General features: G+C 45.2%; 1 protein-coding gene across 5 annotated transcripts in view; it reads right to left on the bottom strand.

The window, feature by feature from the left end:
- LOC127629589 (glutamate receptor 4-like) overlaps positions 1-15976 on the bottom strand; it is a 128815-nt gene that overhangs the window by 51634 nt on the left and 61205 nt on the right. For all 5 annotated transcript variants that reach the window (XR_007968784.1, XM_052106696.1, XM_052106699.1 and 2 more), the window contains exons 9-10: positions 15271-15378; positions 5449-5655 (exon numbers count right to left, since the gene is read on the bottom strand). Coding sequence is in view for 4 of the 5 variants with exons in the window: in XM_052106696.1 (XP_051962656.1) it covers positions 5449-5655; positions 15271-15378 (315 nt within the window). In the remaining variant the exon portion in view is untranslated. The remainder of the gene's footprint in view (positions 1-5448; positions 5656-15270; positions 15379-15976) is intronic.

Genomic DNA, 15976 nt, shown 5'->3' with positions numbered 1-15976 from the left:
GCTCTTGGGCATCCAAGGGACTTGTGTACAGTAATATTTACACTGGCTCAGTGGTTTAATACCAGTGAAAGGTCACAGTGGAATTGGGGCAATCTTTGACCGTCCTAGTGCTTATAGGAATACATGAAGTTATTTGGCATCTAGATTTAATTAGAGCCCTTCAGAAATAGAGAAAGTAATACCGTGCTACAGCCAGAGAGAGTTCAAATTAAAAATCTTTGAAGCACGTCTCTGCGCCTCAAGACACAGTTTCAGTAGAGTGTTCTGAAGCCGAGTAGGTTTTTATTTGCCAAATGTTATACTGTTCTTCTCCTGTAACCCCATGAGGAACTCAAGGCTCATAATGAACATTTTACCCAAACGCTTTATACTATTTTATAACATTTATAACATGACTCTGGACTAGTCTGTTGTGCTTGACCAGTCAGTTGATGAGTGGACGTAGAGCTCAATTGTAAATGACAAAAGTATTTTTGTCCATTATTGGTCTTTTATATTTTTGAAAAACTGGTGACATGGAGTTAGGCGTAGGGGTGGGGGTTAGGTGTTTAAGACTATACACTGATGAGCCAAAACATGATGACCACCTGCCTAATATGCTGTTGGCCCTTCACGTGCCAACAAAACAGTGCCGACCCTCCGAGGCATGGACTCTACAAGACCTCTGAAGGTGTCCTGTGGTATCTGGCACCAAGACATTAGCAGCAGATCCGTCAAGTCCTGTAAGTTGCATCGTGAAGATCGGCCTTGTTGGTCCAGTACATCCCACAGATGCTCAATCAGATTGAGATCTGGGGAATTTGGAGGCTAGGGCAACACCTTGAACTCTTCATCATGTTCCTCAAATCATTCCCGAACAATGGGTGCAGTGTGTTAGGGTGCACTATCCTGCTGAAAGAGGCCACTGCCATCAGGGAATACCACTGCCATGAAGGGGTGTACCTGGTCTGCGATGATGTTTAGGTAGGTGGCACGTGTCAAATTGAGGTCCAGGGTTTCCCAGCAGAACATTGCCCAGAGCATCACCCTCCCTCCACCGGCTTGTCGCCTTCCCACAGTGTATCCTGTTGCCATCACTTCCCCAGGTAAACGCTGCACACGTACACGGCCGTCCACATGATGTAAAAGAAAACAGAACTCATCGAACCAGGCAACCGTCTTCCGCTGCTCCAAGGTGCATTTCCGACGGTTGCGCGCCCATTGTAGGCACCTTCGATGGTGGACAAGGGTCATCATGGGCACTTTGACCATACGCAGCTGTGTGTTGTGACACGTTCCTCCAGTAACCATCGTTAACATTTTCTGTGACTTGTGCCGCAGTAGACCTTCAGTCAGTTCAGAGCAGACGGGATAGCCTTCGTTGCCGTCGTACTTCACCGAGCCTTGGGCACCCAACACCCTGTCGCCAGTTTGTGGCTTGTCCCTCCTCTCCCCACACCCCCCCTCGTCTCTACTCCCAGGTTCACAGGAGGCGGGGTGGATCACCAGCTGAGGAAGGGCGGAGTTAGTCAGACGGGTGTCGAGGAAGACGCCGTGGTCAGGCCGTGGTGGATCATGGCTGCCGTACCTCTTAGTAGGTACTCACCACTGCTGACTGGGAGCACCCAACAACCCTTGCCGTTTCAGAGAAGCTCTGACCCAGTCGTCTGGCCATAGCAATTTGGCTCTTGTTAAAGTCGCTCAGGTCTTTACCCAGACCTTGACATGTGGGCTTGTTAGGAGATGATCCACATTATTCGCTGCACCTGCGAGTGGTTATAATGTTTTGGATCATCAATTACGATATGATAGTATAACGTAACTAATCTATTTACAAGTGTGAGAATGAAATGACAAAAAAGTTTCCATGATGTTGGCCAAAAAGTCGGAATGTTGACGTCTTCGTCACGGAGGTGCTTACACTTCCGGGACCCTATCATAGAGTGTATCTATTGATGCGCATGTGTATGTACTGTATCAGAGGATTAGTTTGTGAATGGGTGGAGAGCAGGTTGGTGGATGCGAGTGTTTAACGGGGCAGAAAGATGTGCATCTGTACTCTCCCTGAGCTCATTAACACTAGTCAGCGGGAACATTTGCCTTTCACTGCTGGAGTCTCAGCAAGGTGTAGCAGAGGCGATGTACAAGTGATGGATTTTACGTACTCGCTCGCTGAATTATGCTGTTAATACTTCTGGCAGCTATTATAAAAGAAATGCCTTAAGCTCTGACTATATCAACCTTACTGACAAAACAAATGGCGCCTTCCTCCACAAGAACTAAACAAATCTTACGTTCTGGCTAAGCAACAGATGTACCTGCTTCAGGCATTAGATTAGCATGTTCAAATAAGAGATTGTGTAATTGGTTAATGGAAAGCAGATTATTTCTCGGCTCCCTAATTTTCTTGTTTATATTTTTGCCTAAACCTTTTGTAATTGGTGGACAGTAAGATGCAAATTTAATTAAAAAATTCAAATGAAACAAGACAATAGTTGTCCGCAAACAATCTGAGCAAGCACGAGTAATTCTGAAAAATTCTTTCTTTAAAAAACAGGTTTGGTGACTTTCAGTACTATTTACTGTAAACACACACCCAAAAATCTGGCTGGATTGTGTTTGTGTGACAAAAAAAAACTCTGGAAATTAATGGATGAGACATTTTTTTATATTTTTATCTGTCAAGTAAAATCAATAAATCAGCCACAATCCAAAATACACATACACCGAAATGAAGGGGTGATACTATAACACATCCACAATGTGAACACACACACACACACACACTCGCATGAACGCATACACACACTCACACATTCTCTCTCACACAGACACACACAAACACACACTCATTCACACTCATACACACACACACACATGTTGTTTTTCCATGTTTTATGGGGACTTTCCATAGACATAATGGTTTTTATACTGTACAAACTTTATATTCTATCCCCTAAACCTAACCCTACCCCTAAACCTAACCCTCACAGAAAACTTTCTGCATTTTTACATTTTCAAAAAACATAATTTAGTATGATTTATAAGCTGTTTTCCTCATGGGGACCGACAAAATGTCCCCACAAGGTCAAAAATTTCGGGTTTTACTATCCTTATGGGGACATTTGGTCCCCACAAAGTGATAAATACACGCTCACACACACACACACATACACACACACATACACACACATACACACACACACACACACACACATACACACTCTCTCACACAGACACACACAAACACACACTCACTCACACTCAAACACACACTCACTCACACTCATACACACACACACACACGCACGAACGCATGCACAATCGCATACACACACTCACACACTCTCTCTCACACAGACACACACAAACACACACACACTCTCACACTCACACAAACACACACTAGCATGCACAATCATATACACACACACACAGACTCACACACTCTCTCTCACACACACACGCTCACACACTCTCACACACACACACACTAGCACGAACGCATACACCATCACGCACACACACAGACTCACACACTCTCTCTCACACACACTCACACACTCACACTCACGCACTCGCACGAATGCATGCACAATCACATACACATGCACACACACACACACACACACACTCACACACTCTCTCTCACACACAGACACACACACACACACACACACACACACAGACTCACACACTCTCTCTCACACACACTCACACACTCTCGCACGAATGTATGCACAATCACATACACATGCACACACACACACACACTCACACACTCTCTCTCACACACAGACACACACAAACACACACTCACTCACACACACACACACAAACACACACTCACACACACACACACACACACTAGCACGAACGCATGCACAATCGCATACACACACTCACACACACAAACACACTCGCACACTCTCTCTCACACACACACAAACACACTCTCACTCACACACAAACACACACTCTCACACACTCGCAGGAATGCATGCACAATCGCATACACACACACACACACACACACACACACACAAACACACTCGCACACTCTCACTCACACACAAACACACACTCTCACGAACGCATGCACAATCACATACACACACACGCACACTCACACACACAAACAAACACACTCGCACAGTCTCTCTCACACACACTCACACACACAAACACACTCTCACTCACACACACACAAACACACACTTGCATGAACGCATGTACAATCACATACATACACACACACACTCACACACTCTCACACACACACAAACACACACTCGCACGAACGCATGCACAATCACACACTCTCACACACACACACACTCACACACTCTCTCTCTCACACACACACACTCACACATAGACACACACAAACACACACTCACTCACACACACACACACACACTCACACACTCTCACACACACACAAACACACACTCGCACGAACGCATGCACAATCACACACTCTCTCACACACACACACACTCACACACTCTCTCTCTCACACACACACTCACACATAGACACACACAAACACACACTCACTCACACTCACACACTCGCACGAACGCATGCTCAATCGCATACACACAAACACACTCGCAAACTCTCTCTCACACACACTCACACACAAACACACTCGCACTCACTCACTCACACACACACACACACACAAACACAAACTCGCAGGAACGCATGCACAATCACATACAAACACACACACTTACTCTCACTCACACACACACACATAACACACACAGGAGAGGTGAGACTATAACGGAGAGTGTTTTTTTTGTTGTTGTCACAATGCAGAACACACACAGAAATGAAGGGGTGAGACCACAACACATTCACAACGGAGAACACACACACACACACACAGAGACACACACACAGAGACACACACACACACACACACACACACACACAGAGACACACACAGACACACACACACACACACAGAGACACACACACAGATCAAAGGCTGAGTTTGATACATTGTTTGAGAATGTTTACGCTCAGGGGTGGGAGCTGTGCATTTCTGTTTATTGCTGTTGGTTTTATTTACATTTATTATTTAAATGACTCCAGTGAGTATTGAATTGGGATGTTTGAAATGAATGATAGTTAACAAACATCTTATTCAAAGTCTTCTCTTTGTAACACCATGGTTTGTGTTGATATTGCGGCATCATTGCAAATATATATATATATATCCAAATGCATAACTTGTAATAAGATTTAAAATATATATATGTTTGCTACAACCAAGTAAATGAGTGGGCCTCTGCAGCCACCTACTGGTTATAGTTGTAATTTCAGGTCAATTTAATAAAAAAATTAAAAAAAACAATCAGTCAGCAATCTGTCCCTAATGCATGACACCTTTTCTCCCATTTTCCCTATGGAAAACATTAGAGGGATTACTTCTAGATTTGGTGGAGAATCCCTTACCCCGTACACCAGCTCCCCAACCATGCCGTTCCAGATCTTCGTCTCTGGATCCCTTGCTCCGTACTTCCCATCCGGAACGATGGCAATCTTGTAATTAATTCCAATGTGTCTAGCGATCTCAGATGCCAGATCCACACAGTAGCCTTCAAACTGGTCATTACCTTCATGCATCTCCCAGTTCTTCTTCAACATCACGTACGGTCCTTCCTAAACATGCACACACACATAGATAGAGAGGGTTCCCGGGTTCTTTAAAGCAGTGATTCCCAACAGGGGGTACATGTAGAGTGTTGTGCGCGAAAACAATGAGATTTTGCTACGTTAAACCTAACAAAATCACAAGTATCCAAGTCCTCGTGGTGGTGTAGTGACTCGCCTCAATCCTGGTGACAGAGGACGAATCTCAGTTGCCTCCGCATCTGAGACCGTCAACCCGCGCGTCTTATCACGTGGCTTGTTGAGCGCGTTACCGCGGCGACGTAACGTGTGTGGAGGCTTCACGCCACCCACCGCAGCATTCACGCCCAACTCGCGACCCACCGAGAGTGAACCACATTATAGCGACCACAAGGAGGTTACCCCATGTGACTCTACCCTCCCTAGCAACCGGGCCAATTTGGTTGCTAAGGAGACCTCCAGGGGTGGTAGTCAGCGTCAATACTCGCTGAGATACCAGGCTCTTTTAATACCATTGCTTGATCTCAAACAGCAAAAAATAAACATTAATTGTAATCAAACATAGCATGGATGCGCTAAAGTGACCGTGCATGTTCTGTATCATTAATATGCACTCAGTGGCTGAACTGCCGCTATTCTTAAAGAGACAGTACCGTTTTAGCTCTGGTTTTACATATTAATGTAAATATTTGTAAATACTACTATGCATGTAAACAATAAACATAATGCAATATAATATATGCAATTTTGAAACATCATATTTATTGATGAACACGTGGAATTTGTACATTTTTAAAATAGCTAACTTAACAAATCATGAAAAATTCATAAAAATACAATTTGTAAAGTTAATATTTCATAATGTACAACGTTAAAAGGCAAACAATGCTGGGAAACGCTGCTTTAAAGCACCAGTACACAGATGGTTTCTATATAAAACGTTCTTTCTCATTGTCTCATTCATTTTTTGTAAAATGAAAATAAAGCTCTCACAAACACATCACATGAGTTAGCTACGTTAGCATATCGGATATCTGAAGCACAACAACATCATAAAAATCACAACATTTATTTGAATCTTTCCCACTCAACAAAGTTTACACTGAATTATTCAGATAAACTCTCGATATACTGTAAGAGAGAATAATAAAGGCAGAATCTGAAACACTGAATTAAAACAAATATTTGGTTCTGAAAATCAACAGGCTTGTTGCTAATGCTTTCAATACTGTTAAATGATATGATACTGTATTAGCAGAGCAACAACAAACGTGTGTGTGTCTGTGTGTGTGTGTGTGATGGTGTGTCTGTGTGTGTGTGTGTCTATGTGTGTGTGTGTGTGTGTGTGTGTGTGTCTGAGTGTGTGTCTGTCTGTGTGTGTGTGTGTGTGTCTGTGTGTGTGTGTGTGTCTGTCTGTCTATATGTGTGTGTGTGTGTCTGTGTGTGTGTGTGTGTGTGTCTGTTTGTGTGTCTGTGTGTCTGTTTGTGTGTGTCTGTGTGTCTGTGTGTGTGTGTGTGTGTGTGTGACTGTTTGCATGTGTGTCTGTGTGTGTGTCTCTGTGTGTGTGTGTGTGTGTGTCTGTGTGTGTGTGTGTGTCTGTGTGTCTCTGTGTGTGTGTGTGTGTGTGTGTGTCTGTCTGTGTGTGTGTCTCTCTCTGTGTGTGTGTGTGTGTGTGTGTGTGTGTCTGTCTGTGTGTGTGTCTCTCTCTCTGTGTGTGTGTGTGTGTGTGTGTGTGTCTGTTTGTGTGTGTGTGTGTGTCTGTTTGTGTGTGTGTCTGTGTGTCTCTCTGTGTGTGTGTGTGTGTGTGTGTGTGTGTGTCTGTGTGTGTGTGTGTGTGTGTGTGTGCGTGTATTTATCACTTTGTGGGGACCAAATGTCCCCATAAGGATAGTAAAACCGAATTTTTGACCTTGTGGGGACATTTTGTCAGTCCCCATGAGGAAAACAGCTTATAAATCATACTAAATTATGTTTCATGAAAATGTAAAATGCAGAAAGTTTTCTGTGATGGTTAGGTTTAGGATAGGGTTAGGGTCATGGGATAGAATATATAGTTTGTACAGTATAAAACCATTATGTCTATGGAAAGTCCCCATAAAATGTGAAACACAACATGTGTGTGTGTGTGTGTGTGTGTGTGTGTGTGTGTCTGTTTGTGTGTGTGTGTGTGTCTGTTTGTGTGTGTGTCTGTGTGTCTCTGTGTGTGTGTGTGTGTGTGTGTGTGTGTGTGTGTGTGTGTGTCTGTTTGTGTGTGTGTGTGTGTCTGTTTGTGTGTGTGTCTGTGTGTCTCTCTGTGTGTGTGTGTGTGTGTGTGTGTGTGTGTGTGTGTGTGTCTGTCTGTGTGTGTGTGTGTGTGTGTGTGTGTGTGTGTGTGTGTGTGTGTGTGTGTGTGTGTGTGTGTTCATAAAATACAAATATCATTCTATAAGGAGAAATCACTCTAAACATTGAATCATTTAGACATTAAACAGACAAAACAAAAGTGCTACGTTTTTAGAATGAAAAATCGCATTCATTCATAAATGTATTAAATAGCAGTTTTTAACAATATACTGTACATTGTTTGACATTTGTAGAGGCCGTTCTTGTTTGTGTTTTCACTGAACTATGTGACAAGTTTGACCACAAAAGTGAGATTTGAGAGCTGCAGCTGAAGGTCGGTAAATGATGACTGATTTGTCATTTTTGGGTAAACTATTCTTTGAATGTTGAATTGAAAATAACATGGAATATTTTGTTAATGGCAGAGTAGTGAAATGCAAGCTTGCAGTACAACCTGTTTACTCCAGGGGGCAGTAAGTGAAACTTCAGCTGTATGAGCAACACACAGTTTATACAGTGAAGAAACACTTCAGCAGAACAACACAAACATGCGTTACATTCTTGCGTTCTAAACACTTGATGAAGCACAAATCCGAACTAAGAGATCTCAAGATGTGTTCTAAGTATTAAACTATATTTAACTTGACACAGTGACCTAAATATGTATGTTTATGATGCGACACACCCGAGATGCTACACAAGCACGTCTGACGCAGGTGTAAATTGACGGGTCCTTAAACAAGCCCTCATAATGTATCAAACAAAAGGACCGAGATACGAGTCCTGAAGAGCACGCAAGTCCACATGTAAGCCCAAAGTGTCATAGAAGCATCACAAAATGACGTGCTTGTGTTTTTTATCGTGCCAAGCATGGGAGCAAGCCGCTTAATAATTAATTATTCATGACTGTTGTGAAAGTATACGATAAGATTTGGTGCAAAACAAACTGAAATAAAATGTATTATTTAGTTAAAATGTTACTGACCGTTGATCTCCTGTGCACGTTGATGATAGGGCACGAGAGCAACAATTCACACCCCCTCGTGACATTGGGGCGTTCAACAGAAAACCGTTTTTGTTTATCTAAATCAGGTCCTCCACAGCGATAGTGACAACACAACAGCACAGAAAACAGAACGGAACTTACTAAACATGTCCGAAGAGTTTGTAGTCCAAGAATTGATGCATTTCTATGCCCAGCCTTATTTTATTTGAACGTTTTTGGACCTGTGCCAGTTCACAGAGGACGGAGTTACTCTCATGATGATGAAAATATAAAATAAGCAATCTATAGAATGTCCCGTCGCTCATCACGGCTGGTTAGGACAAAAACTCTGATTAACATATCATATATTAAAATATACCTTTTATCGCGTGTCGTTTGCCGTCAGGTTTGGACACGGTGTGACTGTGGCTGCCTGTAGCTTCCTCTATGTTTCTGTTTCCAAACAAATATTTTCAAATAAGGCTGGGCATAGAAATGCATTAATTCTTCAACTACTAGTAAGTTCTGTTCACTGGTTTTTGTGCAGACCTGTTTTCTGAATTGTGCTTTTGTGTTCTTTTGAAGCTTGAAGAGGTGGTCGGAATGATCCCGTGATGTTCATGAGATCAGTCTGGAAAGAATGGATGGATCGACACATAGATAGAAGACTGTTGAATGTGTGTGTGGCTGGCATGATTTATTCCCATGGATAAGCTGATCGTTGTGTTCTCACAGGAGTCAGTGTAGATCAATAGGCTGCTTTCTGCAGGCGTGGAGTTAATGAACATTACATAGAACGAACGCGCCTCTCGTCCCCTCAGACTGGAGTTCCACTAATTACAGCTCTCACTTACTCGGCCATCTTTGTGTCTCTCTCTCTCTCTGCCTGGAGCACACATGTCTACAGCCATCAAACTATACACGCAAACACATACAAATACACACATTCACTTACTGTCTTCATCACACACACATCTGATGTTGTGCATCTGTCACACTTACGCTTGATCGATTTGGGAACTCTCATTGGATTAATTAATGTGTCTATTTATAGGAAGAATCGCCCCGTTTGTTTCTGCATGCATTGTTTGATTATAACATCTTAAGTTGACATGAAACAGCGTTTGCAACCCTTACTTACTAAGTTGCTATCGGGACATGAAAGGTCCACAAATCCCAATGGCTTAAAAGCTATTTGGCTATTTTTTTTTTAAGGAATATTCGGGTTCAATACAAGTTGAGCTCAATCGACAGCATTTGTGGCATGAAGTTGATTTCCACGAAAATTATTTAGACTCGTCTGACCTTTTCTTTAAAATAAGCAAATATCGAGGTTAGGGTGAGGCACTTACAATGGATGTGAATGAGGGCCAATTTTTGGAGGGTTTATAGCCTGAAACAGGGCTGGACTGGGAAGAGAAATCGGCCCTGGATTTCACATGGCAACTGGCCCAAAAATGTGTTGTGGGGGGAGGGAGGGGGGTGTTCGCTGTCCTTTTCTGCATAACGCGGCGGCTAATTTTTGCTTAACGCGGCCTGTGACAGGGTGGAGGGCGTGGACGGGTTGTGATTATGCACACCCGGTCCCTTATCAGGCTAATTAAGCCTCCAAGAGGGATAAAGGCCGACTGCGGACGGTGGTGCGACGAGAGTGAGATAGTTTAAGGACATGTCCGTCGTGTGTGTGTTTGTCTTTTGTTTAAGTTAATCATTAAAATATTGTTTATATCGCCAGGCCGACTCTCGCCTCCTCCCACTAGAGTTCTCACCACTACATCCACCCCAACGGAGCAGCCGTGGCCGTCTGCAGGGGGACGAGGAGCACGGCCGCCTGGAAGCGGAGGAACAGCCGCCGACCACAAGGGGAGAAGGGGCTCCTAACCGACCGCCTGGAGCGGTCAGGGCCGCTGCCAGGGGCGGAGGGTCCCCTACCGGCCTCTGAAACGCTTCGGGGTCTGAGACCGCCGACCGCGAGCGGGGAGGGGCTCGCTGCCGACAGCCTGGAGCGGGAGAACCGCTGCCAGGGGTGGGGGAGACCCCTTCTGTTCCCTGAGAATGCGGCGGGGCGTTCCGCCCGCCAGGGGCTGGAGGTCTGCCTCCGAACCGCCCAGAGAGGTGCGGCTGTCGTCCGTTAGAAGGTGGAGGAGTGGCCGAGGAACAAGCTACGGCGTATCAGAGAACTGGCGAGTAAAAGTTTTTTTTTCCATCTCTCCTCTCTCTCTCTCGCACTGCCGATCCGCGTTGGCCTTTTCCCTCTCGTTTAAATTTTACAGTGTTTTTTGGGGGGGTACTACACTGTTACAGGAAGTACCCCCCCCCCATTTTTTATATTTCTGTTTCCCTCCCCTTGTCCCCTCCCTCATCCAGGTAGACGGGGATGACCTGCCGGCAGATGGGGCTTAGGGCACACCCTCCCCCAGGGAAAGGGGGGTACGTCATGCCGGGGGCTCCCCAGCCTGAGAGAACGAGGGAGGAATGTGGCAGGGCGGAGGATGGGACCGGGTCGTGATTATACACATAAAGCCTCCGAGAGGGATAAAGGAGGATTGCGGACGTTGGTGCGACGAGAGAGAAATCGTTTACGGACATGTCCGTTATGTGTGTTTGTTTGTCTTTTGTTTAAGTTGATCATTAAAATATTGTTTAAATCGCCGACCCGCTCGGTTCTCCCGCTGGCTAGTCCGCCCATGATCAGCCCCAAAGTGCGTTGGCCCACCGGGATGCCAAATTGCCAGTCCACCCTGGCATGAAATGTGAAGCTTAATTTATAAAAGCACTTATTCATTCTTCTGTTAAAACTAGTGTATAATTTAGTTTTTAAATCTTCCTTTTTCAGGTCTTTTTAGGGATTACAGTGTTCATGAGATTTTAAATCATCAGGTTATTCTCTGCATTTAAAGTCAAAATGTAAACAGTCAGGCACCCAACACTGGTAAAGGTGTTTAAATGCGACGCAAAATCTGTGTAATGGGCAAAAATCTATGTGTGCTGAATGGTTAATGATTAAACTGTTAGGACTCTAGCTCGATAAAGGAAAACCATTTAAGACCTGTACATGTTGTGCTCCTTACACACACCTCAGCAGCCACTCTACCATATATTTAGCCACTCTGTGAGATCAAGGATAAAATCCAAATCAGAAGCGAGTAAAAGAGACCAGGATTCTTTGTAGGGCCGTGACTTAATGTGCATGGGCTTAAAAATACAATTTCGGTATCCTGTCACCGTGACAACCTACCCTGACAAGCTACTTCCTGTTCACTGTATTTTGTATGGAGATACTACAAGGTGTTTCACAAACATTAATCTTATGTGCTTGAGCCAGGGGTTAGACTCGAAACACTCAATGCTAAACGCTAGCGACACAAGCTCAATATTACACAATAGTGTGTTCCAAAAACTTCATAATGCAACACAGGTGCATTCTCAGCATTGCCACAAGGGGTGCTATAGCGGGAAATAGTGTATATTGTCTTCTTCTATGGTCAGTTTTCTCTTTTAGGTCATCAACTGTCATAACAGACTAACAGTTTGAATACAATAGATAAATAGTTAGTCAAAGATAAACTGTCGATTTGTTTATAGCTAGTATGACACTCCTGTTCTACCCGCTCCGTACAGGACTCAAACCGGCGTCTTTGGCATGGGAGGCGGGTGCGCTAACAAGGAGGCTACTGCCTTTGGCGTCAATCACTAGTGCACCTCTTGAGGTCATGAGAGTGAGGTTTGCACAGCTATCTATAAGCTGGCTCCCATTACACTCACCCCCTAAACCTCACTCCCATCCGGGTCACGGCACCATCGTGACACTCCTGTTCTACCCACTCCGTATGGGACTTGAACCACGTCTCCAGCTTGGGAGTCGGGTGCGCTAACAAGGAGGCTAAAGGCTACATCCTCTGGCGTCAATCGCTAGTGCACCTCTTGAGGTCAGGAGAGTGAGGTTCGTACATATTGCACTCACCCCCTAAACCTCACTCCCATCCGGGTCACGGCACCATCATGATGCTCCTGTTCTACCCACTCCATACGGGACTCGAACTGGTGTCTCCAGCATAGGGTGGGTGCGCTAACAAGGAGGCTAAAGGCTACATCCTCTGGCGTCAATCGCTAGTGCACCTCTTGAGGTCAGGAGAGTGAGGTTTATACACATTGCACTCACCCCCTAAACCTCACTCGCATCCAGGTCACGGCACCATTGTGACGCTCCTGTTCTACCCACTCCATACGGGACTCGAACTGCGTCTCCAGCTTGGGAGTCTGGTGTGCTAACAAGGAGGCTAAAGGCTACATCCTCTGGCGTCAATTGCTAGTGCACCTCTTGAGGTCAGGAGAGTGAGGTTTATACACATTGCACAGCTGTCTACCAGCTGGCTCCCATTACTCTCACCCCCTAAACCTCACTCCCATCCGGGTCATGGTACCATCGTAACGCTCCTGTTCTACCCACTCCGTATGGGACTCGAACCGGCATCTCTGGCATGGGAGGCGGGTGCACTAACAAGGAGGCTAAAGGCTACACACTCTGGTGTAAATCACTAGTGCACCTCTTGAGGTCAGGAGAGTGAGGTTTATACACATTGCACTCACCCCTAAACCTCACTCCCATCCGGGTCACGGCACCATCGTGATGCTCCTGTTCTACCCACTCTGTATGGGACTCGAACTGCGTCTCCAGCTTGGGAGTCGGGTGCACAAACAAGGAGGCCAAAGGCTACATGCTCTGGCGTAAATCGCTAGTGCACCTCTTGAGGTCAGGAGAGTGAGGTTTATACACATTGCACTCACCCCCTAACCCTCACTCCCATCCGGGTCACGGCACCATTGTGACGCTCCTGTTCTACCCACTCCGTACGGGACTCAAACCGGCGTCTCCAGCATGGGAGGCGGGTGCACTAACAAGGAGGCTAAAGGCTACATCCTCTGGCGTCAATCGCTAGTGCAATGTGTATAAACCTCACTCTCCTGACCTCAACAGGTGCACTAGTGATTGACGCCAGAGGATGTAGCCTTTAGCCTCCTTGTTAGCGCACCCACCCTATGCTGGAGACACCAGTTCGAGTGCTCCCATTACACTCACTCCCTAAACCTCACTCCCATCCGGGTCACGGCACCATTGTGACGCTCCTGTTCTACCCACTCCGTACGGGACTCAAACCGGCGTCTCCAGCATAGGGCGGGTGCGCTAACAAGGAGGCTAAAGGCTACATCCTCTGGCGCCAATCCGCTAGTGCACCTCTTGATGCCAGGGGAGTGAGGTTTACACAGCTACCTACCAGCTGGCTACTGTTACTCTAGCTACTTGGCACAGACATTTGAAGAAATCTCTCAATCGTTCCCTTGATACTACTGAGCACGTTTGCATGCACGATCTTAAACTGATTTTACTCGATAAGCCGACAACATTTAAGGTCATGGGCTCTATTTTTGTGAGTCTTATCCAATATTTTGTTAGAATGCTAATTCTAAGTGCAATTGTCATGCCAGCGCATGATGCCACTGCAAACTCAGGGTATATTGTATGTAAATGAAGTGGTGCAAAGCGCAGTTTGCTATTTTCCTGATAATATGTCACTTTCAACAGCACGTTTACCCCTTTTAAAATAACTAATACATCATGCACAGTAAGACCAGGAACATTTATTAAAGTAATTAAGGTCCGTTTTGATCTCATGCTTTTAAATGCCAGTCGTATCATTTGTAAAAGCAAGGACAAGCAATCACAAAAAGACAAAACAAAATACCAATGAAGCTGCTGGACACCCTTTGCACCTCAAGTACTTGGGAAGAATGTTAGTGCATGTTTAACGCTGCAGTCCCGGTTTGTGAAAACAGCTGAATCGTGGGAGAGAGGGGTTAGTCTCTCTCTCCGATGTCTCACAGTTGCCTCATCCTCTTCTCCACATTCTTTAGCAGTGACGGAAACGATGACGATCCTGCAGAGGTAAAATTCTCCATCGCCTTAAAAAGTGTACGGCAGAAAGGAATAAAAAAAGAGAGAGAGGGAGAAAGAGAGAGAGAGAGAGGAGGAGCCTGCTAAGGTATATTTCCCTAACAATAAGTCCTTACAAAAATCCACTGTTGTAGCATACTTTCCTCCAAAATACCAATAAATACTCCTTTACCTATAGCTAAACCGATGACATCACATGATAAGTCAACTAATACACAGTCATCTCTCTTTCTCTCTCTCTCACTGGCTCTTTAATTCTTTGTCTCTCTAATACAAAAGACATTCAAGTGAGTTTAATTTAATCTGGCTGACAGAATACGTCATGCTCCCTCTATGGCGTTGTGTGTGTAAGACTGTAGACCTGGAGGGTTGGGAGCACATTACCATTATAGTGGTGACGATGACAGTTCTGTTTTCCATAGCCGAGTCATTGCCCATGGAGAGCTCGTTCTGGACCAGAACCAATTTATCCAAGTCGTTCCAGTAACCGATCTGCAGACAACAGAGCAAATAGACAAGGGTGATCCCAGTGTGTGTGTGTATGTGTGTGTGTGTGTGTGTGTGTGTGTGTGTGTGTGTGTGTGTGTGTGTGTGTGTGTGTGTGTGTGAGTGTGTGAGTGTGTGAGTGAGTGAGTGAGTGAGTGAGTGAGTGAGAGAGCGAGAGAGTGTGTGAGTGTGTGAGTGTGTGTGTGTGTGTGAGTGGAGTGAGTGAGTGAGTGAGTGAGCATGTGAGTGAGTGAGTGAGTGAGTGAGCGTGTGAGCGTGTGAGTGAGTGTGTGAGTGAGAGTGAGTGAGTGAGTGAGTGAGAGTGAGAGTGTGTGTGTGAGAGAGAGAGTGTTTGAGTGAGTGAGTATGTGAGTGAGTGAGTGTGTGTGTGTGTGAGTGAGTGTGTGAGTGTGAGTGAGTGAGTGAGTGAGTGAGTGAGTGAGTGAGTGAGAGTGAGAGTGTGTGTGTGAGAGAGAGTGTTTGAGTGAGTGAGTGAGTGAGTGTGTGAGTGTGTGAGTGAGTGAGTGAGTGTGTGTGTGTGTGTGAGTGAGTGAGTGAGCATGTGAGTGTGTGAGTGAGTGTGTGAGTGAGAGTGAGAGTGTGT

This window comes from Xyrauchen texanus, chromosome 36 (assembly GCF_025860055.1).
Source record: "Xyrauchen texanus isolate HMW12.3.18 chromosome 36, RBS_HiC_50CHRs, whole genome shotgun sequence".
Classification (NCBI taxonomy): Eukaryota; Metazoa; Chordata; class Actinopteri; order Cypriniformes; family Catostomidae; genus Xyrauchen; species Xyrauchen texanus.
This window is presented reverse-complemented; position numbering and strand designations above follow the sequence as displayed.